This window comes from Cervus elaphus, chromosome 10 (genome assembly GCF_910594005.1).
Source record: "Cervus elaphus chromosome 10, mCerEla1.1, whole genome shotgun sequence".
NCBI lineage: Eukaryota > Metazoa > Chordata > Mammalia > Artiodactyla > Cervidae > Cervus > Cervus elaphus.
Window position 1 is genome coordinate 31,726,345 of NC_057824.1, and position 27,629 is coordinate 31,753,973.

A 27,629-nucleotide genomic window follows, 5' to 3' on the forward strand; every position below is an offset into this window, starting at 1 on the left:
TTGGATTACCGTGATATTAAATGGTTTGCCTTGGAAACGAACAGAGATCATTCTGTTGTTTTTGAGATTGCATCCAAGCACTGCATTTTGGACTCTCTTGCTGACTATGATGGCTACTCCATTTCTTCTAAGGAATTCCTGCCCACAGTAGTAGATATAATGGTCATCTGAGGTAAATTCACCCATTCCAGTCCATCTTAGTTTGCTGATTCCTAGAATGTCAACGTTCACTCTTGCCATCTCCTGTTTGACCACTTCCAATTTGCCTTGATTCATGGACCTAACATTCCAGGTTCCTATGCAATATTGCTCTTTACAGCATTGGACTTTACTTCTATCACCAGTCACATCCACAACTGGGTGTTGTTTTTGCTTTGGCTCCATCCCTTCATTCTTTCTGAAGTTATTTCTCCACTGATCTCCAGTAGCATATTGGGCACCTACTGACCCGGGGAGTTCCTCTTTCAGTATTCTATCATTTTGCCTTTTCATACTGTTCGTGGGGTTCTCAAGGCAAGAATACTGAAGTGGTTTGCCATTCCCTTCTCCAGTCGACCACATTCTGTCAGACCTCTCCACCATGACCTGTCCGTCTTGGGTGGCCCCACATGGCATGGCTTAGTTTCATTGAGTTAGACAATCTGTGGTCCATGTGATCAGATTGGCTAGTTGTCTGTGATTTTGGTTTCAGTCTGTCTGCCCTCTGATGCCCTCTCTCAGCGCCTACTGTCTTACTTGGGTTTCTCTTACCTTGGACGTGGGGTAACCTCAGATATAACCTCAGATATGCAGATGACACCACCTTATGGCAGAAAGTGAAGAAGAACTAAAGAGCCTCTTGATGAAAGAGGAGAGTGAAAAGTTGGCTTAAAGCTCAACATTCAGAAAACTAAGATCATGGCATCCGGTCCCATTACTTCATGGCAAATAGATGGGGAAACAGTGGAAACAGTGGCTGACTTTATTTTTTGGGGCTCCAAAATCACTGCAGATGGTGATTGCAGCCATGAAATTAAAAGACGCTTACTCCTTGGAAGGAAAGTTATGACCAACTTAGCATATGAAAAAGCAGAGACATTACTTTGTCAACAAAGGTCCGTCTAGTCAAGGCTATGGTTTTTCCAGTAGTCATGTATGGATGTGAGAGTTGGACCATAAAGAAAGCTGAGCACAGAAGAACTGATGCTTTTGAACTGTGGTGTTGGAGAAGACTCTTGAGAGTCCCTTGGATTGCAAGGAGATCCAACCAGTCCATCCTAAAGGAAATCAGTGTTCATTGGAAGGACTGATGTTGAAGCTGAAACTCCAATGATTTGCCCATTTGATGCGAAGAGCTGACTCATTTGAAAAGACCCTGATGCTGGGAAAGATTGAGGGCAGGAGGAGAAGGGGACGACAGAGGATGAGATGGTTGGATGGCATCACTGACTCAATGGACGTGGGTTTGAGTGGACCCCAGCAATTGGTGATGGACAGGGAGGCCTGGTGTGCTGCGGTTCATGGAGTCGCAAAGAGTCAGACACGACTGAGCGACTGAACTGAATAGTAGTCCACAAAGCCAATTAAATACATTCTAAGATTTGGTAGTTATTAAATATGGAAAGTAAAGAAGGCTCAGGGAACACCAGTATTTCAAACTGCATCCGTTTGGCCCCTGGGGATTTTTGACACCCTGGGCAATGCCAGGATGGGGAAACTAGCACTGTAGGTCCACTCAAGGAAGCCAAGATTTGGCAATTGACTGTCTTTGAATAAAACGTGACCAAGAACTCTTGGGAAGTCTTCGTGTAGCCCCAGTATGAAGACTGCTGGGCTAGCCCACCACACTGCACGTGACAGGGTCCATGGCCAGCATGTGCCCTGTCACTGGGAGGTCAGGCTTGATTGAAATCTCTGCTCTACATGGTACCAACCCCCAAATACCCTTTCTAATTTGAACACTGCTCTCCACAAATGACCAGAGCCTGTGGCCTTGCTCTGAATAACCCTTTAGGCATTAACAACGGGGACAAGCACTTGGATACAAGAAGCAAAGATTTATTAAAAACAGAGGGTCTTTCCAAATGGATCCCCCCACCCACCAGGAGATTGGATTTACGTACATCTTGGGGGAGGGGTTTTCATGTATTGGGACGATTTCCCTTACAAACAGTGCCCTGTTGTGTGTTCACCTAACTTTCCTGTTTGACCAACTCAGGAAATCACCCGGATCACATTCTCGTCCGGTCCATGAAAGACAAGAAAAGTTTCTCTTCTGGCCGCGCATTGACCCCAGTGTTGTCCTGAGTTTTTAATTTTGGGTGTGGGGGGGCGGGGAACAGGGTGAGTGGTGATAGATTCAGTTGAATCGAGAGCTTCGAATCTGTCATCATCTTTAGTGAAACTTCCCTCAGTGCCCCTGACCTGCAAAGCATACTTTTGACCTTCTTCTGAACTGAACTCAGAACAGCTGTGAACATTTTGTGCCGTTCCTTTGAAACTTCAGGTGCTGCCAGTGGAGGACAATGGCCCTGTGTTCTTCCCTGGTGGATGTGTGGGATCAGGACCATTGCTGGCGCTCAATGGGATTTGAAGCAACCGACCTCCGTGTATCAAAGTTTGCGGTGTCCAGGTGCCACTTCTGTCTAGGTGTGTGTTGATAAATCAGCCCTGACTTTCTCTTTTATTTCTTTGCAGTGAAATGCAAAATGGAGGACGAGGAAGAGGCTGCAGCTAAGACTCCACAACCTTAATAGCTGTCCAGCATCTCTCCCACTCTAAGCTCCAATTACCCAACTGGAGGACAGTGTTCTAGCTATGCTTCCTGTATTGTGTTTTCTCTTGAAGGACTAGATCTGGTACATTAGGATAAGGATCTTTTTGTTGCAAATATATTGTAGTGCAAATAGTTTATCAAGTAGTTTTAACTTTCTGCATTATCCCCCAATTTTATTCATCTATTTCTTCAGTGCTCCAGGAATATACTTCTACATCACCCACTGCTAAAATGTACAATGAACTCTAGTTCCAAGGGATGTTGAAATGTTCTAGTTATCAGCTTCCCACTTTTGGTTGCCTTTGCAAAGATCCATGTTTAAAATAAAGTCCCAAACCTCTGCAGTGGGTTTAAGTATATCCGCTGAGCATGCTTAAAAAAAAAAAAAAAAAAAAAAAAAAGACATCATTGCCTGTGATCCTTTCACAAGGAGGTTGACCCTGAACTTTGACTGCAAACTTAGCAAGATGCTTAAACACAGGCAACTATAACAGATAAATAAGTTTTGTTGTCTACGCCCCAAAATATTATAGAAAGTTCCTCATTTCATGGGTAAACTGATTTATTATCTTCAATTGTTCCACAGTTTGCTGTTACCCATTTTTGAATGGATTTTCCCATTCAAAATACCACAGACTTAGCCTCCAGGCAAATCTGAAAGCCAAACAGTTGTACGGGGTTATTTTGACAAGCTACCACACATCTTAAGTAAATAGTAAAGCCTTTATTTTTTGTGTTAAGAACAGCATTTTGAAAATAAAACCTATCTGCCCATGCTTTACAACCTTTTAAATCTGTAATATTTATTATATACAGTCATTTATGATACATGTTGATTGTCTTGAAATTTCTTTAACGATGTTTTTTTAAAGTATGCAACAGTCAGCCAGGGGAGGATAAAGGTACATTATAAAACACATTAATACATTTAATAAATATATATTATCTATCAAAAACGAGCCTTAGCTCTTTATCAATTAATAAAAAGCACCTGCTGGGAACTCCTGTAAGCTGGTATAATCATTGCATCATTGGATTATAAAAGCCACAATGCTCCCTTCTGGTTCAGGGTTCAACTCGGCCTTGCCTAACCAGGAAGACCACCCCCACTTCGCCCATGCTTCCTGGACCCTGACAGAAACTGTGCTAAAACAACGGATTCCCCAGCTTGCAACAACCAAATCTGCAACCCTTGAGACACGCAGAACTTCCCAGTCTGTCATTCCCTCTCCCCCTCCCTGCTTCCATCTCCAGGGGAGGAATCCAGCACAGAATAACCATTTCCTATTAAAGGGGAGAAACAGTGGCTGTTACAGTCCCAAAGTGATTTTGATAACTGGATCTGGAAAGACTTGTGCTTACAATGAGGTGTTTTGATCACAGAAGCTCTCCTTCCTGGTCATTCTCCCCCAGCGTCTTGTTTACAACAGATCTGAAACAGCGGTGCCATTTAATTTTGTATTTAAACTTCATTCAGTGGGGGTGGGGGCTGCCACAGTCTCTTGGCAAAGATGTCTCTTCTACCCTTCAGGTGAAGTCCTTAGAAAGAGAACAGTTTACTGCCCTCCCCCTCACTCCCTGCCTCCCACCTACCTCTGCTTGGGACAGCACTCAGCTCCCTCTTGACCTTAAAGCCAAAATAAAACCCAGAAGCGCAAAAAACTATCAGAAACTTGAAAAGAAAAAGGTCTCATTAAGTGAGGTTTCCTGTGGCTCAAAGCCAGTTCTATTTTTGCGGTGGTGAAACATTGCTTTCCGCTTGCAGCCATCTCTGCTGTGTTCACCATGCACGCTTAGACTACCCAGAACTTAGAGCATGATCGTGTGAGTTCTCCGCTCTGCAAGGGGAGGGGGTGGTGCTCTTGCAGCCTGAGTCCCTGATGGGATCAGAGAGCTCCGAAGGACTCCAGGGAGCGGGGGTGAGCCACTGTTTCCTGGCACGAGAACGTGTAACGCGGCCGCTTTTCACCGGACTGGACCGACGTGTTCGGAGATTTCTGTGATTTTCAGAATTCCAGATCCACATGCATCCGCCCACATCCCCAACCCCAGCCCAGGTCTTAGCTTCCCCCCTCCACCCCAATACTCCCCGTGGTAGTCCCCCCAGGGGCTTTCCTGGCACAGAGGTCCCGGATCTGACTTCCCCAGGTCGGGTATGCCCCCTCTTCCCCATGCTGGCAACAGGTGGAAATGGGCTACCTTGGAGGAGGGCCACAAGGGGGCCAGATCGGCCTCCCTACCCGGGTGTTCTGCAAGGATGGGGACGGGGAGGGCGAGGATGGGACACAGCAGACTAGGGCCTCAAGAAAAATCAGAAGGTTTATTAAAACATACTCAGCTCAGACATATTGGCTTTTGAAGAGGTCAGTTTCCCCCCAAACACTAACCTTTTTCATTTTCTGTAAAGGTTAAAGGCTTATGGGTTGTTTTATAGAGAAAAAAAAAAGCAATACAGTGACTAGAGTATATGCAAAAAGACCCACCCTCATTTATACATTCCATGCCGTCAGGTTAAAACTCTTTGCTTTGAATCATTGCCTGCGATTATGCTGGCCAAACAGTGCAGAGAACATGGGGCTTTTAATGGCCGAGATGTCTGAAATGCCAAATAAAGGAATGACTTGCTTAGGACAGATGGAAACCATGACAGAAACAATGGCTTGGAAGAGAACCATTTTCATGGAACTTGCAGAAAACTGAGACAAAAATGTCCCTCAGGCCCTCCCAAAGCAGCAAGAAACCCTCATGTGCTCCACCCAACCCTGGAGCTTTCACTACATCCGCAGAGAAGTCCCAAGAACTCACTGCTTGCTAGGCAGCCGGCATGGCCTCTCCACCCTGGGGTACCCCTGCGGCGTGACAGCATAGTGGAAAATCCACCCCGGCATCTGTCCCCTGGCCAAGCCACGGGACTCTGAGCTGGTGGCTCCACGTGAGCTTTTGAAATGGACGTGGCGGGAGAAGTGGGGAAGGGCTGGAGGAACACTCACGAGGTGGGAAGATGGAGGGGTGACCAGGGGAGCGACGGCTGCTCCAGTCGGAAACTGCCCCTTGGAGGCAGGCAGGCTTGCTTCCTGGAAGTGACGCCAGAGCACGTGGCCCAGAGAAGGAACAAGGGCTGGGTGCTACTTTCTAAGTGTGACGGTCCCTTCAACTCCCAGACTGCCTTCTCTTCTTTGGCACAGGCCAGGCTTCCTCCATCACTGCTCATAAAGCTCTTCCCCGGATGCACTTGGGCTGGGCCTCGGAATCATACCCACAATCTCCTCCACTGCTCCTGACCCCCCTGAAATGTGAAAACCCACAGGCAGGCCAGTGGGGAAGCCCCTATTCGCCTTCCTCACTGAAATGACCGTCTCCAAGAGGCCACCTGGGGTCCAGCACTTGCTGGCGAGGGGCGATGGTATGGGGCTGTCTGTGCTCAGCCAACACCGGCCTGGCCTGCTGGCTGTGAACGCGGTTCTGCTCTTACCCCCAGAGGATGAAACAGTCTTCCCAGCCACATTTTCGAGTGAGCCTAATCCTATTTGCAATTAGCTTTGCTTTAGTTTGCAGGGTTTGAGGTTGGTTTGGTATTACGTGTGTGTGTGTGTGTGTGTGTGTGTGTGTGGCAGGGGCGGGGAGGGCAGTTGGTGTTAGCTTTTCAGTTCAGCAGTGTTCACATTTACACGAAATCCCCTTGTCTAGGATTTCCAAATCTCCTGGCTGCGAGGCGGCCTTGTTCAGCTACTGTTACTGATTTCTCCCTCAAGAAAGACACGACCAGGGAATAAAATCGGTAAGAGAGACTCTTATTCTCTGGAACTTAAAAGTCTTTCACCAGAGGTGTCTTCCAGTGTAACTTGGCGGAGCGGTTGGGATCTGGAAATAGGAATAACACACTAAGAACTCAGCTTTGCAAAGTCAATGTCAGAAACCCATTTGTTAACAATGTACCAAAGCTAATAAGTTAGCTTGCCTTTTCCTAAAGGGCTGAATAACTCCCAAGAAAAGCAGCAACCACTGTGTGTTAGCTACAGTACTCTGCTCGTGGGAAGGCTGTCTGCCCCTTTTCTATAATCGTGCACCCGAACAAATGTTTCCTTACCCAGAACCCACATCACTTTCTAAGTCCAGGGTGTTTTTATGTACATTGGCCTTGACTGGACACAGAGGGCTTAAGAATGACTGGTGGGGCTAAATTTATTAAAACCCACAGGTCAAATGCTTGAAATTCAGGCTTTTCTTGGTACCCAATGACAAACAGGCCCACGGATGGCTGGTGCTCTTCATGAATGCAACCCGTGAGCCTATTGCTTTGAGTCCCTCCCATACCAGTGCAAACGATGCCTCTCATACCCGTCAAAGGCCAGGAAAACCCAAGTTTCCTCTAGAGATCAAAGACCATCTCTGACTCACACTGAAAATAAAAAAGTTCAGGTTGAGTTATGGAATTGGCACATGATATAGAGAATGTGTTGTTTGTGAAAGAAGCATGTAGCTATGTTTGAAAATTAAATGTGGGAATGAGAGTGCAATTTTGGATTGCTAGAGAAACAAAATGATGTAATTCCACGGAGGCAAAATGTAAATGATGACAATTCTGCTGAAGGTCTGTTTGGCATCAGATAGTATCTATTTTTGTGTTTGTGGGAGAGAAATGATAATCATTTCAATTTCTTAAATCTTTTAAAGAGTGGGGAGGGTGGGGGAACCTGGTACCCAGCTGGGGCATGTGGCAGGAGGCTCATCTAGGTTGGATGCCAGCAAAATCTGCCAGGGTTTTGTAACTCGGGGCTTTTCCTAAAAGTCACTTCCCAAGGAGAATGTGGGTGGGGGCACCTCCTGAACGATGAAAAGAAGAGAATTCACTGGGTACAAGAGCCCCAAGAAACAGGGACTCGTTTAAATGATCCCCAGATGGTCAACTAACTATAGGGAGATGTCTCATGCATGGAGAAAGGGGGCGGAGAGGAAAGAAGAGAAATGGAAACACTGCAAGCATCCTAGCTGCAAGGGGTGTCGACGTGAGCTGCTCTCTTTCCAGCCCCGTGAGCAGCGTCCACAGAGCGGTGTGTCCCTGTCGAAGCTGCCCCCCACTGCTGACCACTCCAAGGCTTCCTGCCAGAACATCACCTCTTGATACTTACAGTCCCCCCGTTGAGCACAACGGCCATCTCAGTTGGCTGATACACGTTGCTTCTGAACGGAGCGCTGGGTCTGTTTCCCAAGCTGCCATTGCGAAATCCTGCAGTTCGGAGAGCTGAGGAAGGGAAAGGCAACACCACAAAAAAAAAAAAAAAAGGACACAGTTTTGAATTTTGTTTTCTTCCCTTGCATCAACACCATGCTCCAGGCACACGCCCCCCCTCCCCGCTCCTCCCCTTTGTCACAAGCCAGATTCAAAACAAGAGTCACAAAGGCGCTTTGTTCTCGGGTTCTCTTGGAGCCTGACCCATCTCAGTGGGGTTGGGGAGTCTGCAGAATCTGGGCGCAGGCAGCTCTCGGGGAGGGCACCCGGGGTGGAGCCTCTGCCCGCACCCCCAGAGGGCCATGGGTGACAAAGGCAGCGCCTGCATCTCTCACAAGGTCTCTTCTGACAAAAGACCTGCTCACGGCTGAGTGCCATCCATGTCAAGTTCAACGCCATACTGTGCAACACGGTCTCTGGACATACACAGAGGTGGGCAAGCCTGAGATGCGGGAGCACAGGTACATGGTAGAGGTTGGAAATCTTCCTGGGAAAGTGACGCGGGAGAGGACGGAAGGGCCCCAGGCGTATGGGTAGGGTCATTTCTAGACAGGAAAAAAGGGAGATCTGAAGCAAAGGCAGAAAAATCTGTCTGCTCTTTTTACCTCTGAAAGGTAAATGATGTTTCTTATTTGCAGTGCATTTTTGCACATCTAAATTTCCTCTTTTCGTGAAGAAAAATCAAATGACACAAAAAGACTTGGATGAACCATGAATGTGTTCAGTGGGCTATAAAATCTCACATTATATGATTCCAACTATAATATTCTGCAAAAGGGTAAACTATAGAGGCAATGAGAAGATTAGTGATTGGCAGGGGTTTGGGGGGAGTACAGGGCATTTTTAGGGCATTGGAATTACTATGGGTGATACTGTAACAGTGGAGACATGACCTCATGGATTTGTCCAAGCCCACAGAACTGTACAGAGTGACCTCTAGAAAGCAAATTATGGACTTGAGTTAACAATAATGTATTAATATTGATTCATCCACTGGGACAAATGTAACACCAATGCAAGTTGTTAATAACAGGGAAAACCAGGGGGGGATGGGCAGGTGGGAACTCCATGTCCTTCCTGTTAAATTTTTCTGTACCTAAAACTGCTCTAAAAATAGTCTATTAAAAGATAGCAGAGAAAGAAGAAGCACTATAAAAAAATCAAAACAAAAGTCTGTCTCAATTGTGAGCTGTTGCCTTCATTATCTTCCTTCTCACTGAAGACACTTATCTTACTTTGCTAAGAAAACCCTCAAATAAAGTCCTCCCTGAAGAGAGTCATTTTTTTTTTTTTTCCTGCCTAAAAAGTGGTAAGAGGACTTGGGATTTTTACCAATTAAATTACTTGGGGAAGGGACCAAAATCACCGTGATAGTACAGTTAACCTTTACAGAGTTACCTTCACACAGTAACCAACCAAGAGCCGGGGCTGGCTATAAAAAATGCTTTATATGTATTATCTCATTTCATTTTCATAGCATAGTAGGTTCTTTTATTATTTCCATTTTACATGGGGCACAGAGTGATTAGGTAACTTGCCCAAGGTCACAAAGCTGCTAAGAACCAGCATTTGAATCCAAGTAGAGAGAATCGGTTTCCTTGACCATCACGCTATTGGGGGTCCAAATACGATGTTTTTAACCACTACACTTAGTGACTTAGGAGCAATTTGAATTTAAGTGACATTTGGGGCAGATCAGCCCAGACTGAACCAAGAAGATATAGGCAGAGTGCAGAACGCATATTCTAAAAGACTTGTGAAAACCTCTTTGCCCTAGCACCTTCCAGCCTTCAGTAGCTCCCACGCGCATTCTGACAAGGAGCTGCCCTTCCTGGGGAGCTGAGAAGAGGCGACAGGGACCAGGGGACAGACAGTCCCCAGACTCTCACTATCACTAGTCCCGATTCCGAGCCGAGACCTCCTCGAAGAGAGGGAAAACCCAACAGCACGCTTTCCTCATAAAGCAGAGGCTGGCCAGCTGCAGTGGGGGAATGTGGCTCTAACATTCTCTTCAAAGAAACAAAGGCTCAACCGGATCAGTGTCTGTGGGGTGACCTGGCCCAGCGACCCCTCTGGGTAGTGGTTATTTGGAGTGGTTCTCCTCTGGCAAACATCCCTCCCATATTCTGGGTCCCTGAGTACTGGCTACAACTGCATCCTCCCCGGGGCCTTGAGGTTGGGCATGTAACTTAGGCCTGGCCAGTCAGGTCCAGTCAGAGCTAACTCTGGGGTTTTATACTCAAGCATCCTGGGAAACATTCCTTTTCTCTAGTAGGACTCTGTGTGAATCCAGAGCTGCTGTGATTCTAACAGAGCCAAGAGATGGAGAGAGACCGAATCTTGGCATCACTTGAGCCTCCTGGATCTATCCATTTCTGAAGTCTGATCCCCAATACATGAGTTTTGTTGTTGTTTTGTTTACTTAAATTGCTTCAGATGAGATTTTTTTTTTATTAACTTGCATCTTCAAGGATCCCAACTGACAGCCCACTCTGACCCAGAGGTGAGCCCTCTGAAAGGCAAGCAGGGCTCACCCGCATGGAGGTCCTAAGAGGAATCTAAGAGCATGGGCTAAATGCCAGCCCTCTCCTGTCGAGACTACAAGTGAGGCAAGACTGGGTCCTGCCCCCAAAGCTGACAGGGCCTTCCACTGGGCAGCGAAGGGGCACAGAGTTTAAATCGCCCTTGGCCTAACGAGATCCGAAAGCCCAAATCCCCTCACGGAGGAAAGAACACTTTTCCTTCCTGCTCCTTTGGAAGGTGAACATTTCATGCGCCTTGTTAGCGCTTTCCAAAATGTGATCTGAAGTGCTATATCCTTTAGAGTATTTTCATCTTCTGTCACATACCTCATGCCTTGTTGATGCTTATTAAGAAACAGCAGGCTGCTGAAGTCCTACATACCTGGGGTCCCACTGGGGGAAGCAAGCAAGGCACCAGGGGCTGAGCCGCAGGCCAGCCTGGGGCATACACCTCCCGTCTCTTGACCTCAGGGCTGGACTCTCAAGGGTAGAGAGCCCGAAAGGCTGGCTGGTTAAAATGCAGGAGAGACAGTGCCCACTGTAGCTCCCGGGTAAGGTCCCGTGTAGGGCCTGGTTCCCTAAAATACAGCTGGCTGAGGTCAGACCAAAGATGACAGCAGCTGTTCTCACCATGGCCAGGAAGGGTGCCCAGGCATTCCCCAGCCAGCAAAGTAGGATTTCTAGAACAAAGGCAATCCTAGCCAGGATGACTATTCATTCTCTCTCTGTGAGCCTTCCGAGGGAATTGACTTTGCCTGGTGCCCACGTGAGTTTTGGTGGACACACATTTGGGAGAATGCAAAAAACAGGGCTATTAAAAAAAAGTCTGACAATATCCAAGGTTGGTGAAGTGGGGATGGGGGCTCTCAAACAATTATTCAGGGAAGACTAAATCAGCCCACCTTTCCGTGGGGTGGCATCTGGCAGTATATATCAGGATTGAAAGGTGCAGATTCTGATGCCTGTCTAGGAACTTTTTTGCAAGGAGGTAATTGATCAAGGACACAAAGATGAATGGATAAGAACGGTCTTTGTAGCCTAACTTGTATGGAAAGCCGGAAACAAGCAGAGTATTCACCACCTAAGATCAAAAATAGCTCAGTACTAAATCATCTGCCTGCAGTGCAGGAGACCCAGGTTCAATTGCTGGGTCAGGAAGATCCCCTGGAGGAAGAAATGGCAACCCATTCCGGTGTGCTTGCCTGGAGAATCCCAGAGACAGAGGAGCCTGACAGGCTACAGTCCACGGGATTGCAAGAGTCGGACACGACTTGGCGAGTAAACCACCACCAAGATCAGGAAAACAAATTTGGTGCCTCCTAGAAAGCTCTGTCTTGTGAAAAGGACAGCTCTGCAGTTGTTGACCTGGAAAGGCCTCCCTCCATGATCCACTGTCAATTTAAGCAAGCGCGTTGCAGACAGCCTCTTAGACAACCAGTGCTTTCAACCTGGTTCCATCTTAGAAGCACTTGGAGAGCCTAAAATACTTGAGCCCAAACAGACTTACTCAATCAGATTGAGGGGGCAGGCGCTGCTAATTTGTTTAAAGCTGCCCAAGAGACTCTAATGTGCAGACAGGTTAAGAGCCGCTCTGCTGGACTGGTGTGTGTGGGGTTGTGTGTGTGTGTGTGTGTGTGTGTGTGTGCGCGCAAGGTCGGGGTACTGTGTCGGGCAAGACAGGAGCAAACAGTCAGCAATAGTTGCCTTTGGGCAATGGGATTCTGAGCAATTTTTATTATTTTCACTTGCTGAACTCCTGATTATTGTTGATCTTCTGTCATCAGAAAGGAATAAAAAGGTTATTTTTGTTTTGGAAAAGAAAGAGGGGAATGAGGGACAATGTCCTTGGATCTGGAACCCAGAGTATGAAACAGATGGGTGGGTGGGCACCTCTGAAGCCCCATCACCCCCTGTGCCAGTCCAGGCACTGCTGGTTCTGACATGGGTCCCAAATCGCTTTGATCTCTGGATCTTACATGGATACGACACAGTGACTGCATTTTCGCAAGAAAGGATGCAGGGCATTCAGAAAACCAAGCTTCCCTCTCTCTGCTCCACTGTGAGCTTGAACAAGTTGCTGGACACTCTGAGACTCAGTTTCCTGCTCTGTAAAATGGGACTGATAATCCCTGTCTTCTCAAGGCACAGAGTTGCTCTGGCACACCTGTGAGATGAGGGATGCTGAAGGGCTTTGAGAAGAGAAGTTCTGTGGCAGAGTGGTCAGAGTGGGCTCTGGAGCCAGGCTGCCTGGGTTCAAACCTTGGCTCTGCCTCTTAGGCGAATTGTTCAGCCCCTCCATGCCTCAGTTTCTTGTCTGCTCAATGGACCTCACTGAGTTATTGCAGGGATTAAATGAGATTAGTTGCTAAAATGCTCAGAACGGTACCTGTCCATCATAAGTACCCAGGAAACGTTAGCCATCCTTCACTTTTGATGCCCCTAATACTTGTAAGTAGTTCTAGCACCCCACTGATTCTTGCACTGCAGATAAACTAGACCATCAGGTTCAACAACACTGATTCTTAACCTTCTAGGGATCACAAATGGCTTTGAGAATTTGACAAAGCAATAGACTAATTGCCCAGTGAATGTATAAAGCTCTACATCCATTTCAGGAGTTCCTGTTACCATTAAGGTCCAAGGGGAGTTTGTGAGTGTCAGATAAAGAGGATCCTATTCCAAGAGAGGCCAGGGAAGAGGTGGCTCCACCAGGACCCCAAGAACTGGTCAGGTGCCTGGCCTCTGCTTATCATATGCCCCGAGGGACCCTCTGGGCTCCCCGTAATGACCCCCATCTCCTGGCTACCAGGGGAGTCAGCCCCACCAGAGCTGTGGCTCATCCCTGTCAAATCTCTCGACAAACATAGGCTTGCTGGTCTGGGGCTTCCAGTAAGAAGGAAACTGCTCTGACAAAGGCCACCCCAGGACTGTGATTCTACCCATGGTGGGGGGAGGGGAAATGGGGGGGTGGGTCTGTCATTCTCCTGGGGGTCTGACCAGGAGCAGGGTGCAGAGGCAGCTGGGCACCTCCTGGTGGGAGGAGGGCTGCAGGTGGCCTTGGAGGACCTGGGGGCTTGATGTGTTTCCCCTGGCCTGTGGGGGTGGGCGGCTATGCTGAACCCAAAAAGGCTGACTCTGCAGACCAGACCACCGCCCAGGCACCTGGGTGAGTATCACAGAAAAGGAGACTCAACCATTCGGAAGGGGCCACCTCCTATGTCACTGGGCAAGACCAAATCTCTTAGAGCCTCTACTTATTCCTCTGTGAGATGGGGATAATAACAGACCCTACCTCGTCAGCTGGAGGGATGGACTAATGAGATAATGCAGGTTAAGGAGTAGGGTCTGGCATGTAGTTAGTGTTCAAAAAATGATGATTATACTAGGTTATTATTACTACTGCTGCTGCTACTGCTACTATTATTATTATAGCGCCTGATAAATCTTTAGGTAACTGGGAAAAGGCACTTTTAATTAATGGCAAGTACTGGGAACCCAGCCGACTTGCTTTAAGCAACAACGGTAAGAGATACTTCTCCAGCATCTCTAGCAGGGGTACCTGGGGCCTGGGCCGTTTCTTCTTGGCTCACCTGGGGATCCCACCACAGTAGTGGCACACAGCCTGGGTTTCACACAAACCTGCCGAACCTCTGCTTTTCTGTTGGCGGAGCTAGTAGAACTTGGCTAGCCCATTTAGGGGAGCCCTGGGGGACATTCATGGCAGCAGGAGATAGGAGTTGATGGGCAGATGCCGCAGCCTCCTGTCCTCCAAGGATCAATTCTGAGGCTCGTTCTACACGTGTCCCTGGCAGGAATGAGCCCCAGCTGCCCAAGGTGGTAACCAGCTCTTGACGCTCTTGTTCTGGCGTTTCTGCCTTCCCAGTCTCATTCTCCCTGGCAGGGGCAACCTTCTAAGTAAACTACCTGCAACAAGTCTCAGGCTCCACTTTCAGGGGAACCCAACCAAGTACACATTCAACAAGCCAGGTGCCGTGGGGGCCCCTCGCTACCTCAGGACTCATAGCAGCTTTATGGGGTACACAAAGTCTACATCTGGGAAGGGGCAGGATCCTAACCCAGACTCTGACTCCAGGGCCCAAGTTCATCCACTTCTGGAGACAGAGCTAGAGGCAAGCAGACGGGCATTGCCTCTCAACATCCCCTGCATCCAGCTAGCACATGGGCTGCAAACTCAAATACTTCCAGGAAGCAGGCAGCTGATGTTGATGTGCTATAGTGGCTGGGACAGGGAGCCACAGGGAGTGTGAAAAGTGAAAGTCACTCAGTCATGTCCGACTCTTTGCAACCCCATATACTATACAGTCCATGGAATTCTCCAGGCCAGAATACTGGAGTGGGTAGCTGTGCTCTCAGATCTCCTGCATTGCGGGCAGCTTCTTTACCAGCTGAGCCACCAGGGAAGCCGAAGGGGAGTGTAGTGAAGAGAAAATGCATGCCCACCTAAAAGGCCACCGCCACCTGGGAGGGTAAGAGACAGGGCCTTCCAGCCAGCTGCAGACAACGGTGCCAGGTGAAAACAGCAGCCCAGCATTGCCAGATCCAACTTTTCAAAAAAGGCCAGCAACCTGACTTTTTACATTAAATTAGTTGAGAGTGCTAATTAAGTCTCTTCCCAGGTGGCTCAGTGGTAAAGAATCCGCCTGCCAGCGTAGGAGACACAGGAGACGCAGGTTTGATCCCTGGCTCGGGAAGATGCCCTGGAGAAGGAAATAGCAACCCACTCCAGTATTCTTGCCTGGAGAATCCCATGGACAGAGGAACTTGGAGGGCTACAGTCCATGAGGTTGCAAAGAGTCAGATACAACTGAACACGCATGCAGGCATGCACGCTAAATAAATTGATAATGCTGAATCTCTGGGGGCCAGTTTCAGCGCAGGGCTCATTGTGGGCTCTGATCTGCCAGGACTACCCCCAGGACCTCCGATCCCCAGTGGAAGAAAAGGAGCTCTTTTGGGAGGAACAGCCTAACCCAGCGGGACAGTGCCCCCTTTACCTGCATTGTGTTCATCCATTGAGAAGGCTTTGTTCTCCATGTAGGTCCGCGGCAGCTGCACATCTTCCTCAAACGCCGTCTCCCGCATCCTTGGCTGTGACGTGTCGAAGTAGTTGGGCGTGTTTTCCTGCGGGGCCGGCAGAATGGTGCAGTGGATCTCCGGGATGGCGTGGAAGATGACAAAGACCCAGCCACTGGCCACCAGCGTGATGGCCAAGGTGGGGTCGCCCCAGGCATCTCCCTGTCGTAGCTCGGCGTTGCCAAAGAGGTACATGGTCATCCAAGCCACCCAGATGAGCACGGACAGGAAGGCCGTGACCAGGATGCAGACTCCGTTCTGCTTCCACTTCTTGAACTTGCCACACAGCGAGAAAAAGGCCAGCCCCAGGGTGGCCACCAGCAGTACCATGTCGTAGATGAGGGCCATCGCGAAGTCCATGGGCTCGTAGGCACAGGCCGGCTTCGCGTCTCGGAGCACGGTCAGCACCAGCCACTCGATGGCGATGATGACCTGCACCAGCATCAGGCACAGGGCCATGCCCAGCAGCTGCCAGCCCGAGGGGCTCTTGCCATGGCGCACCAGCCTTCTCACTCGCCACGCCTGGCTCAGCAGGCAGGAGAAGCAGAGCGCAAAGAGGACGCCCCAGAGGAACCGGCGGACTGAGCAGATGGTCTCGTCCTCCCGGATGATAAAGGCGAAGGTCAGCCCAAAGAGGCCCAGGGTCCCCAGGAGGAAGAGGAAGTGGAGGCCCACGGGGTCCTTTTTCTCCTTGTCCTTGATGAACGGCAGCCGCACCAGCAGGATAAGCATCAGAAGCAGCGTGATCAGGGCGCCCGCCCCGGCCACCGCCTCCACCACGATGCCCCAGATGGTGTCCAGGTCGCACAGGGACACGTACTGAGGGAGAAGGTCCAGCCCGCAGCCCCGGGACGTGCTGGCGTTCTCAGAGGCCCCAGAGGCAATCACGAAGAGCAGGAGGAAGGCGAGCGCCTGGTGGGTTCTCATCTTTCTCTCTGATGCCGCCGCGAAGGTTCCAGAAAAGTTGGGGGGAGAAGACCAATTCATGGTGAGACTTCCACTCTCCTGACTTCTTTAAAAGGAGGCCCTACGTCCCTTCAAACCCACCACCAGCCCCTTTCTCCAGGCAGCACAGCCTGGCACTGGGAGTGGGTGAGGATTTCGGTCCCCATCTGCCCCCTTGGCTGGACTCGGTGAACAACCATGAACCGTCAGCGCTAGTGGCTGGAGGAGAGGGTGGGAGGGAGACTCCCTTTGTCTGAATACCCTGTCCTAGTCGTTGAATGTGAGGCCGTGTCTGACCTCTTTAAAAATAAGGGAGTAAAATGAGACTCGAAGAGATGCTCATGGGCTGAGCGCTCACTGGGAGAAGGACAGGCCTTGTGGTTTCGGTCCTTCACTGCTAACAGCTGACACTCCCCGATGACTCAGCCAGGCACCCGACACAGTGAGTCCTCACGCCGGTGACAACAGTCTTGAGGAGGCTGGGACACTTGCCCAAGGTCACACACTCAGCTCCTAGAAGCACCCCCTCTTAGAAGCTTCCCCGCATTTCAAACACAGTGTCAACTGTCTTCCTGGGTTCCACCCTTTCCCTCTCCCCTCACACATCCTACCCTTCTTGCAAAGATCTCCTGAGAATCCATCCTCTTGCTCCAGGGAGCCCCCCCTCTCCTGGGGAGGCCTGCAGGACGCCCCAGAGACGGGCTTATTCATCCGAATCTCCTCTTTCCTCCCTGCTTCCTCCGCTTAGACCCCTCCCACCCCCGCTTTCATGGAAAACTGCTCCTCCACACCCTGGTCTCAGCTCTCCTGTCATCCACTCAGACCTTGGCCAAGGTCACACCCCCTCCCCCTCCCCAGCACGTCTTGTCTATTTCTTAGGTCTAATCGCATCTGTCATCCTTTCGCCTGCTTACTTTGTTTCTCCGGTCCCTTCCTCCTCTCCTCCCTTCCTGTCGTTCTTCGCCACCAGCTGCAGGAGGACAGGGACACTGTCTTGTTCATCAGCCCAAACCAGGGTTTCTCAGCCCCGGGCTCACGGACAGTCTGGGCCCGAGCCTCCCTTGTTTGGGGGTCTGTGAATTGCAGGAGGTGGGGCAGCACCCCTGGCCTCCACCTCCAACTGAAGCACACCCTCTCTCCTAGCAGTGACAACCCCTCAACATTTTTTAGACACTGCCAACGTTCCCTGGGGGGTGGGAAATCACAGAACGAGCACCACTGGTGAAGAACCAGCACCAAGTAGATGCTTCTTAAATACTGCGGGAATGAGACTTCTCAACAGGGCCCTCCTCTACCCACTGCCACCAGGTCTTTGCTTTTGCAGGGAGCCTGGCCTTGGGAGAGCCCGGCCTGCCCAGCTCTGCTGTGCTGAGCTTCTGGGCATCTTAAGGCAGACTTAGCTCCGCCCACAGTAAGGCTGTAACCAGCCACCTCCCAGGCAGCTCAGCACATCCCTGGGGCTTTCTTAAGTAAATGCAGTATCGACCACTTCTCTCTCTCTCTGTGTCTCAGCTACTTGATGGGATATACTGAGCAGCTCTGATCCTGCCTTGGCCGCAGGATAAATTATTGATGCCACAGAATGAGAAGGAGCCTGGAGCTACAGGGTGATCCTTCCTTTGCCCAGAGATGAGAGAAGGCAGGAACAGAGGGTATCTGACAAGAGATGCTCCTGAAACAAGCACCCAGACAGTGGTAATCAGGCCCCTGGTCCCACCACTCTTCATGCCGTGTCAGTCAGAAAAGTGCCGCCTCAGCTATTTATGCCTTGTCTACACACCCCCTGTAAGTTACTTACTTAACTGACTCACCATGGTCTCTTGAAACTGACTCAGAAGAAAGCTCAACACATTGGAATGCCTGTTGATGGAATTCATGTTGCATCCCCATTGCCATATCCCAATGTATATCACCTTTGGAAAAAAACGCTGTCCTAGTCAGAGCTGTTTTATCACAAGAGCACACTTGGAATCAAAATTTAAGAACCAACAAGCCCAGAAAAAAAAAAAAAACAAAATAAAAACTGGATATGCTGGAACAAAATGCCATTGGCCCCTGACACATTGTAGTGGATTTCCTCTAGACCTCTCATCAATGGCAAATGTGATTAAGAGACTTCTCAGCAAGTGTTCTCAGCAAGTGACAACAGAACACACCCCAGGCAGCCTTTCTAGTTCATACAGAAGCCAACAGTCCCCAGGGCGGCTGGGAGGAGACAGGGAAGAAGGTGCTTCTGGAGTCTTGACCATCAGCCCTCTCCCGAACTCTCCCCACACACCTCCAGGCCAGTGGTTCTCAACCAGGGTGATTGTGATCCCAGGGAACACTGGGCCACGTCTAGGGACAGTTCTGCTTGTCACAACTGGGGAGGGAAGTGCAACTGGCAGCCTCTAGCGGGTAGAGTCCAGGGAAGATGCTAAGCATCATGCTGGAGAAGACTCTTGAGAGTCCCTTGGACAGCAAGGAGATCAAACCAGTCCATCCTAAAGGAAATCAACCCTGCATATTCACTGGAAGGACTGATGCTGAAGCCGAAGCTCCAATACTTTGGCCACCTGATGCGAAGAGCTGACTCATTGGAAAAGACCCTGATGCTGGGAAAGACTGAAGGCAGGAGGAGAAGGGGACGACAGAGGATGAGATGGTTGGGTAGCATCATTGACTCAATGGACATGAGTTTGAGCAAACTCCAGGAGTTGGTGAAGGACAGGGAAGCCTGGTGTGCTGCAGTCCATGTGGTCACAAAGAGTTGGACACGACTGAGTGACTGAACAACATGCCTAAGATGGCCCTCAACACTTGAGTGATCTGGCCCCACATGTCAGCAGTGCTGAGGATGAGAAAGCCTGGTTTATACTGAGAACAGACTTGATATGAAGAAGCCAGGAGACCAGCCAGGCCTCTCAGCCTCGTGCCTGCACCCCAGGTCGTTTCCTTGCAGGATCTAGACTTTCTTTAGCTGCCCCCACTCACTCTCTTGGAGGAATCTCCTCTCTTCAGACCTGCCTACAAGTTGGAACTTGATCCTGCCGGTTCATCCCTCGGTTCTGCCGGCTCGTCTCTCTTCCTGACTGACCTTCCAACAACAACAGGAAAACCAATGTGAAGAAAATAGAAAGATGGCAACCAAGCTTCTGAAATTGTGTGGGTTCTTCTGGCTGTGGTCCCCGTCTCTAGTTCCCACTCCTTTCCGACATGGGAAATAGATGCACTCTTGCTTTCTGCTTTCATTCCTGAGGGTGGAACCCTTTCCTTCATCCAGTTCTGAAAAGAGCTCCTGATTTTCCTCTGGAGAGCCCTCTTCAGCCCCAGCTGTAAGCCCCAGACCCAGCCTGGCCAACTGAAGCATTTATCCCATCCTTTGGCCGCACTGATTGGCCAATCGAAGCATTTATCCCACCCTTTGGCTACACTGATTGGCCAATCGAAGCATTTATCCCACCCTTTGGCCGCACTGATTGGCTCAGGGACAGGCACTTGGCCTCAACCAGACCCATGAGAATCAGTCTTAGGATTTTTGCTAGAATTAACTGGAAAGGGGTTTTCTCCTGTTACTAGGGTTAATAGGCAGAAAGGAAGGCAAAAGGAGAAGAGGGCGGCAGAGGATGAGATGGTTGGATGGCATCACCGACAAAATGGACATGAACTTCAGCGAACTCTAGGAGACAGTGAGGGAGAGGGAGGCCTGGCGTGCTGCAGTCCGTGGGGTCCCAAAGAATCGGACACAACCTAGCAACTGAACAACAACAAGCTAAAAGGATATAAACCTGGAGCTGGAGAGGGCATATTTACCATCACAGGAAAGAACCTGCCTGAGAGGAAAGCTGGCCCACAGGAAATCATCATGTGATGGACAGGAGTCCCAGTACACTGCAAGGCTGGATTCAGTTATGCCTGAAGCCAGATACCCTGGTCTTTGCACCTCCAGCAGCCAATTAAGTTCTCTTTTTTGGATTAAGCCATTTTGAGATGGGTTTATGTAACCTGTTAACAAAGAAGTTCTATGATGTATCCCACATGATGTGGCCCTCTTCTTCCAGGAAGTCCTCGTTAATCAACATCTAGGCACCAGGGGCTTTGGAAGCATTCAGTTGTCCCAAGTAGGTCATTATCACTGAGAGGGATGCCCATGAGGTGACAGTCATTGTTCTGCAGGACTCTATCCAGGATGGGCAGAAGGAGGGCTACACCACCTCACAGAATGAAGCTGAGTCCAGCTCATCTAGGCTTTCTGGGGGATTCAGAATTGCCTTGTGGAGTTCTCTTACTGCCGCAGTGAACACAACAATGACTGTTAACTCTCACAGGCTTTACAATGCTCTAGGCCCTCTGCTATGCACTTCACATATACTAACACCTAATCATCTGGACAATGACACCAGGAGGCAAGTGGTATCACTATCTGCATTTTACAGGAAATAAAACAGAGAGGCCAGTTGGCTTGTCCAAGCTAGGACAAGCTATACAGCTAGAAAGTCGTGGAATCAGGAGACAAACATACTATTGTTACTGGGCTCTTCCGACAAACCAGGGCTCTGGAAATGTCACCGGGTGAGCCCTTCGCTAGCCAGCCTATCTAAATTAGGTTCCTTTTGCCCCTTTATGCTCTATACCAATATTCCTGATCTTTATCTTTGTAGCATATACCACAATTTTCAATTGTTTTTATTTTATTACTCTTTTGGTCTGCCTCCCCCACACCCAGGCTCCTGTTTTGTTCTGCATCAATTCCCCAGCACCTGGCACACAGGCAGTGCTCACGGCCCAGTTGCTGAATGAATGAACTGATTAAATATGGTCTCCAACCCTCATGTCATAGGGCCGGAAGATGCTCTCACGGTCATCTTATAGAGGAGGGGACTGGGGCTTAAGTCCAAGTTTGATCCTCAGGCTGGCAACAGCAGCAGCATTGCCTGGGAGCTTGTAAGAAATGCAGACTCTCCAGAGTGGGCCTGGCCACCTGTGTTTCCACAGCCCTCCAATAAGCTCCAGGTGTGCTCAGATGCTTGTGTGCACTGAGGTTTGAGAAGCACGAACGTATACAGCTGGGGAGCCAGAACCGTGGCCCTACACCTTCTGCTTCACTACCACTGCCCCAGACCCTACTCAGGCTCCATCGCACCGACTGTCAGGTAAGCCCCATCCAGCCCCATCCTCCACCTGAGGCCTCCCCCTGCCAAGAAGGGAGCTCTCCAGGATCCCCAAACTGCACAAAACCTGATTAGAGGTTTGGAGTCGGCCCCAGGGCAAGGCTGACTGGGGCGGGATGAATATATGGCAACAAATCCATGGGATGTAGGCATGCAGCTCCTCAAAAGGAGTAATGAATAAAGTGACGAATGTGCAAGACTCGGCTCACATACTAATTACTTTGCTGCCGGCCAGGCTCCCAGAAATGTGACTCATTCAGATGCTCTTAAATACACTGCGTCGCACACGCACGCGCACACACGCTCTCTCTCCCCACAGAGGGGCCAGAAGCTGCCGGCAGGTGGTGGAGCAGCACGCACCATTTCTCACAAGCTGGGGCCTGCAGAGGCTGGAAAGAATGCAGACAAGATTCCTTGTGCGAGGACAGGGCTGCTGCCTGCCTGCAGGCCACAAGCAGGGCTGGTTCTCCCAGCCTTGATCCTCATCAAGCAGCATGAACTTTGGGTTTCCGATTCCACCTCTGGCATTTGCTAGAACCTTGAGACCTGGGGCAGCAGACTTAACCTTACTTGCCTCGGTTTCTTCATCTACAAAATGGGAGTGATAACACCCGTCTTGCGGGGTTCTTGTGAGGATTAAAATAATAAGTAGGGTTATTATAGTTAACTATATAGTTAACTATAGTTAACATGGGGTAAGCACTTATATATAAAGTGTCTGTTAAATAAATAACAGACTGGCAAATGCCCTGAGGTTATGAACTTTTCTGACTTTCCTTTTCCAGGAGGGGCAGTTGCCATGGAGATGGGACTCAAATAGGCTTACCCAAGTGTTGGTTCACCACTGGTTTCCTGCCTCCACCATCACACACCGAGAAAAGAAGTCCCTGAGGGGGTGTGAAGGGGAGAAGCCTTTGGGGTGGTCTACCTTCAGTCCAGTTCAGTCGCTCAGTCATGTCCGAGTCTTTGCGACGCCATGGACTGCAGCACGCCAGGCCTCCCTGTCCATCACCAACTCCTGGAGCCTGCTCAAACGCACGTGGTCTACCTTGGAAACTCTCAAACTCTCCTCCAGCAGGTGCTCTAAATGGCGGCTTGACTGCAAAGGTGGTTTTCCAGAGGGGAACTAGTGCTGGAGGACCCGAGGCCAGTCTGCATGCCCTAAAACCGGGTGCCCTTGCTGAGGAGTCAGAAGCAGACACCCAGAAACCAGACACCAGCCCTTCTGGGAACTAGTGTCCTCACCTTCCCACCCACCCAGACAACAGGAGATACAAGACGTACAAAACTGCTCTGGAACATGCCATTCTGACCTGCTTCCCCTTGGCTACTGCCAGCAGAGGCACCTTTAACCCACCTTCTCTAAAGAAGTGGGGAGGAGGCGCAGGCGCATGGACGGGAAAGAAAAACCAAGCAGGTCTGGAGGGCCTTCCCTAGCCCTGGGCATGTCTAAAATACCACTGAAACCTGGCACAGAATTTACACTCCCATCCGTGTCCTCAAGGGTGGAAGACCTCAGCTGGAGGAAGTCAGACAGAACTGAGTGACATAGGGCATTACTTAACCTCTCTGACCTCCAGTCTTTTCCTCTGTAAAACAATGATAGTAATAATGCCGCTTTCTCAAAGCTGACGTGAAATGTACTTAGTAAGTACTCAGCCGGGTGCCTGGCAGACAGGGAGCGCTGGGCCCTGATTTGTTACAATAACAATGACAATTCTCAGTGTCCCGTTGGGAATAGGAAGTGGTAATGCGACTTGGCCAGTCTTCCTGGAAGTGACGGGATGAGCTGGGACTAGAACCCGCTGCTCAGGACTCCTGACCTCAAGGCCGCTGCACCCCGGTTGGATTCCCCCATGTTCGGAGGGCCAGGATGAGGCTGCGGAGCCGGTCTCCCCACGCACCCCAACACCACACTCTGTCCCTGCCCACTCCCCTTGGAGCACTGGTGCATTTCCTGCTCCTGAAGGATTAAACTGTTCAAAGTTTCCTGACACTGAAACTGTTTCCCAGATCTGCAGTCTTACCCTTTGATATCTTTTCCAAGTTATACCGTCTCATAATCTTTAGTTCCCAGCACCATCCAGACCAGCAGACTATCTGGGGGCCCTTGAATTTAATAAGCCTCACACGTTAGTAAACAGGGTTGTCAGAACACAGGCTCCGTGATCCATGAATATGCAAAGCAGCTCCAATCCTGTAAATAAAAGCAATCATTTAAATGCAAATTGCATCCTTGGCTGCCCGTTCCAGGGTGGATGGTTCCTCTCAGGCTGTAATTCCAAGAAGAAAATGTGACTAACTCAGAAGCCCCAGGAAGCTCTTGCGTGGAAGTGCTTATGGAGCCGTGGGTGCTGGGTGGGGGCTGCTTAGGGTGGACAGAAACTGGGAGAAGTGGGTTCTAAAACCTGACCCATCCCTGGCGTAGGCTCATTCAAAACAGTCCCCACAGGTCTGCTTCGGAGGCTCCCGGCGCCTCGCCATCCCCAGAGTCAGAATGAAAGGGGAGCTGCTTTCCCTCTCCTTGTGGAGGTCAGGGGAGCTTTTAAAAATCAGATCTCGTGGCTTTCCACTCCAAACCCTCCCTCCAAGGATTCATTTAGGAGAATAAAACCTAAGCTCCTTTCCATGGCCTCCCAAATCATGGTTTGGCTGGTCCCTGCCATCTCCTTTCAGACCCCCACTCTCAACATCTGCCTACGAGCTCCAGCCACAATGGCCTTTGTTCAGTTTCTCTAAGCTCATTCCCACCTCCCAGCCTTTGCACTCGAAGTGCCCTCGGCCTGGTTCAGTCTTTCCCCAACATCTGCCAGTGGCGGGGGAGGCGGGGGGCGGCCCTATCTTGCAAAGCTCCACTAAAATGTCACTGCGCAGAACTCTTGTCACTTTATTTTACATCATCCTGCTTTATTTTCCTGGCAGCACTTATCCCAATTGGAAGTCCTATCCACTTACTATTTATTTACTTGTTTAGTGTTAGCCCAACTCCCCAGTGCTCTGAGAGCAGGGGCTTATCTGCCAGTTGTGTAGCTGGCACATTTACTGAAATAATACATTAACCAATCAAGATTTAAGCTTCTCTCTCTATCAAGGCTGCTTGTCTCGCTGCCTGTGCCCTAAATGGCGACTCCTTCCCACTTCCATTTTTCCTTTCCCAGCTCAGTTCACCACTTTTCAGACAGAGCAGGAACAGATAGGAAAGAGTTCACTCCACAGTCCAGATACAAAATTGGCCGGGTGGAGGGCTCCCAACCAACAGACACCTATTTGCATTCTATTTACATCCCATTTGCATGCAGTTTAACTCAACGTCTTGAGTCCTCCAGAAAGCCTCCATCCCTGGGGAAACTTATGAATCAAGGTTCCTCGGCAGAAGTTCCAAAGCTTTTGTGCCAAGCCCCTCCCCCACTTTTCGCCTCTTTGCGAGGACCCCCAGTTCCTCCTGGGCTCTGCTCAGGTCTCCCCCCACCCCCCATACTGGCGCAGTTGGGCAGCCAATGTGGCGCGTGGCCCGGGGCCCCAGGCGGGGACGCCGCTGCCCGCCACACTCCAGGGGCCTTTGTCCGCGCTCCAAGGAGCCGCCCCCTTAGCGAACTGGGGACAAGTTGCGTTGCGGGGTGGCGGGGGTGGGGGGGGCGATTGGCTAGGCCTGGGAGTGACATAGCCGGGGAATGAACCCATGGGCTGCGCTGGAGCCGTCCTCGGTGGCAACGGTACCCCCTCTCTGGCTAGTTAACCAGCCCTCCGGCCGAGGCGGGTGCGGGCGGTAGGGGTACCGGGATGCTTCGGACTGAAAGCCTGTGTCCCCCAAAGGGTGGGGACGCAACACAGGGCTGATCATCGCCTCTAGTCTGGCCGGAACTGAAACGCTAACCCCCAGCCATTGTATGCAGCCGCCCCTCACTTGTACCCCAGCTCCAGGTCCCAGCTCTGCCTCTTTGCCCCCGCAGTGTCCCCTCCTTGTCGGTAGTGCGTAGCCGCGGCCGGCTGAGAGCTTGACCCCCAGTCCCTACGGCAGGTGCGGCAGCTCACCTCCAAAGCTCGCCCCTTGTGCCCCCGGCTCCGCCTGCCCTGTCTGTGGTCAGGCCCCGCGCCTGCCACGCAGCCCCCAGACCTGCCCGCGGCTGCCCTCACACGAGTCACTCGGGCACGCCTGAAGTCCCTTACAGTTCCAGCGGCCCTTTGCCTGATCTGCGATCGCCTCCAGACCCTCCTCTGAGACTTTGATCTCCGCCTGGTCCGGGAACACCGCCCCCGCCTCATAAAGGTCCTAGCCTTCTCCTCCACCCCCTGCCCCGCGCTCTGCGGGCTCCTTCTCCCGCCAAACTGTGGTCCTCCAGCCCGGAAACCCCAACTCCCCCAGCAGACTAGCCCCTTGGGGAAGAGGGGGGACTCAGAAAAGCCCAAGAAGCAGACCCCATCCCAACGCTCCCAAGTCCACCGCGGGAAAAGTTTCTGGGGTCGCCGCTGCGCCCTCCACCCCGCCGGCGCGGCTGGCACTCACCGACCCCCGCGGCCCCGCAGCGCCGACGCTCCCGCTGGCCCTCGGCCCGAGTCACATCTCTGCAGCGCCGCCGTGGCCCCAGCCCAGCGATCCCGCCCGCCCGCTCGTCCGTCCGGCCTCACTGCATCGCACTCGGGAGCCGCAGCCGCGCGAGGCGCCCCCTGGCCCGGCCCGCGCTGCTGCAGCCGCCGCGGCCCCGCCCCCCGAGGCCCCGCCCCCAGGGCTTTCGAACCCCGCCCCCGTCCCGGCAAGGGCTGATTGTTCCAAGCGGAATCCGGCGCACGCTCCTGGCTCCCCTCTTGCAACGCCAGAGACGAGCCCCCTCCAGTGTCCGCATTTAGAGAACACCACCCTCACATCCACAGAGCGTCCAAAAGCACTCTGGACGCTCCGGACACTTTCCTCCGTTGATCCACTTGCAGAAACACACACATAGAGGGGCTTTCTAAACTGTGGGTTCCTAAACAGCTGCTGTTCTTTCGCCCAGTCGTGGCCGACTCTTTGCGACCCCCCTGGACTGCAGCACGCCAGGCCACCATCTCCTTGAGTTTGCCCAAGTTCATGTCCGTTGCCTCGGTGTTGCCATCCAGCCATCTCATCCTCTGACGCCCTCTTCTCCTTTTGCCTTCTGTCTTCTCCAGCATCAGGGACTTTTCCAATGAGTCCGCTGTTCGCATCAGGTGACCAAACTACTGGAGCTTCTGCTTCAGCATCAGTCTTTCAGGCGAGTACTCAGGGTTGATTTCCCTTAAGATTGACTGGTTTGATCTCCTGGCTGTCCAGGGGACTTTCAGAAGTCTTCTCCAGAACCACATTTCGAAGGCATCAATTCTTTGGCGTTCTGCTTTCTTTCCGGTCCAGCTCTCACAACAGTACCCGACCACTAGGAAGACAATAGCCTTGACTATATAACCTTTGTCGGCAGAGTAGTGTTTCTGCTTTTCAACATACGATCTAAATTTGTGTTGCTTTCCTGCCAAGAAGTAATCATCTTCTGATTTCATGGCTGCAGTCACCATCCACAGTGATTTTAGAGCCCAAGAAGAAGAAATCTGTCACTACTTCCACTTTTTCCCCTTCTATTTGCCATGAAGTAATGGGGCCTGATGCCATGATCTTAGTTTTTTGTAATATTTAGTTTTAAACTGGCCTTTTCACTCTCCCCCTTCACCCTCATCAAGAGGCTCTTTAGTTCCTCTTTGTTTTCTGCCATTAGAGTGGTATCATCCACATATCTGGGGTTGTTGACGTTTCTCCCGCCTATCTTGATTCCAGCTTGTGTCTTATCCAGACTGGCACTTCTCATGATGTGCCCGGTGTATAGGTCAAACAAACAGGGTGACAGCAGACAGCCCTGTTGTACTCCTTTCTCAATCTTGAATTCTAAACAGTTACTTCCCCACAATATACCCGTGCCAGATCCAGGGTG

At 50.7% G+C, this 27,629-nt stretch overlaps 2 protein-coding genes across 2 annotated transcripts in view; one reads left to right on the top strand and one right to left on the bottom strand.

The window, feature by feature from the left end:
• The window catches only part of IQCK (IQ motif containing K), a 149,321-nt gene extending 146,498 nt beyond the window's left edge, over positions 1–2,823 (top strand). Inside the window, exon 10 of the mRNA XM_043915523.1 lies at positions 2,677–2,823. Coding sequence (XP_043771458.1) covers positions 2,677–2,732 — 56 coding nt within the window. The 3' untranslated portion in view covers positions 2,733–2,823. The remainder of the gene's footprint in view (positions 1–2,676) is intronic.
• A 2,233-nt stretch (positions 2,824–5,056) lies between these two features.
• GPRC5B (G protein-coupled receptor class C group 5 member B) lies at positions 5,057–26,373 on the bottom strand. The gene is made up of 4 exons (XM_043914440.1): positions 26,201–26,373; positions 15,523–16,536; positions 7,885–7,997; positions 5,057–6,616 (listed from the first exon to the last, which is right to left on the bottom strand). Exons 2-4 carry the CDS (start codon positions 16,526–16,528, stop codon positions 6,572–6,574), a joined length of 1,164 nt encoding a protein of 387 aa, XP_043770375.1. The 5' UTR covers positions 16,529–16,536; positions 26,201–26,373; the 3' UTR covers positions 5,057–6,571.
• Between the last annotated feature and the right edge of the window lie 1,256 nt (positions 26,374–27,629).

Bases quoted from the DNA above. Each gene is read 5' to 3' on its own strand.
- GPRC5B (XM_043914440.1), bottom strand. From the start codon at position 16,528: ATGAGAACCCACCAGGCGCTCGCCTTCCTCCTGCTCTTCGTGATTGCC. The intron at 7,998-15,522 runs GTAAAGGGGGCA...TCCCTTCCTCAG, and splicing joins AATGGATGAACACAATGCAG to CTCTCCGAACTGCAGGATTT. The intron at 6,617-7,884 runs GTAAGTATCAAG...TCCTATTTCCAG, and splicing joins TTGTGCTCAACGGGGGGACT to ATCCCAACCGCTCCGCCAAG.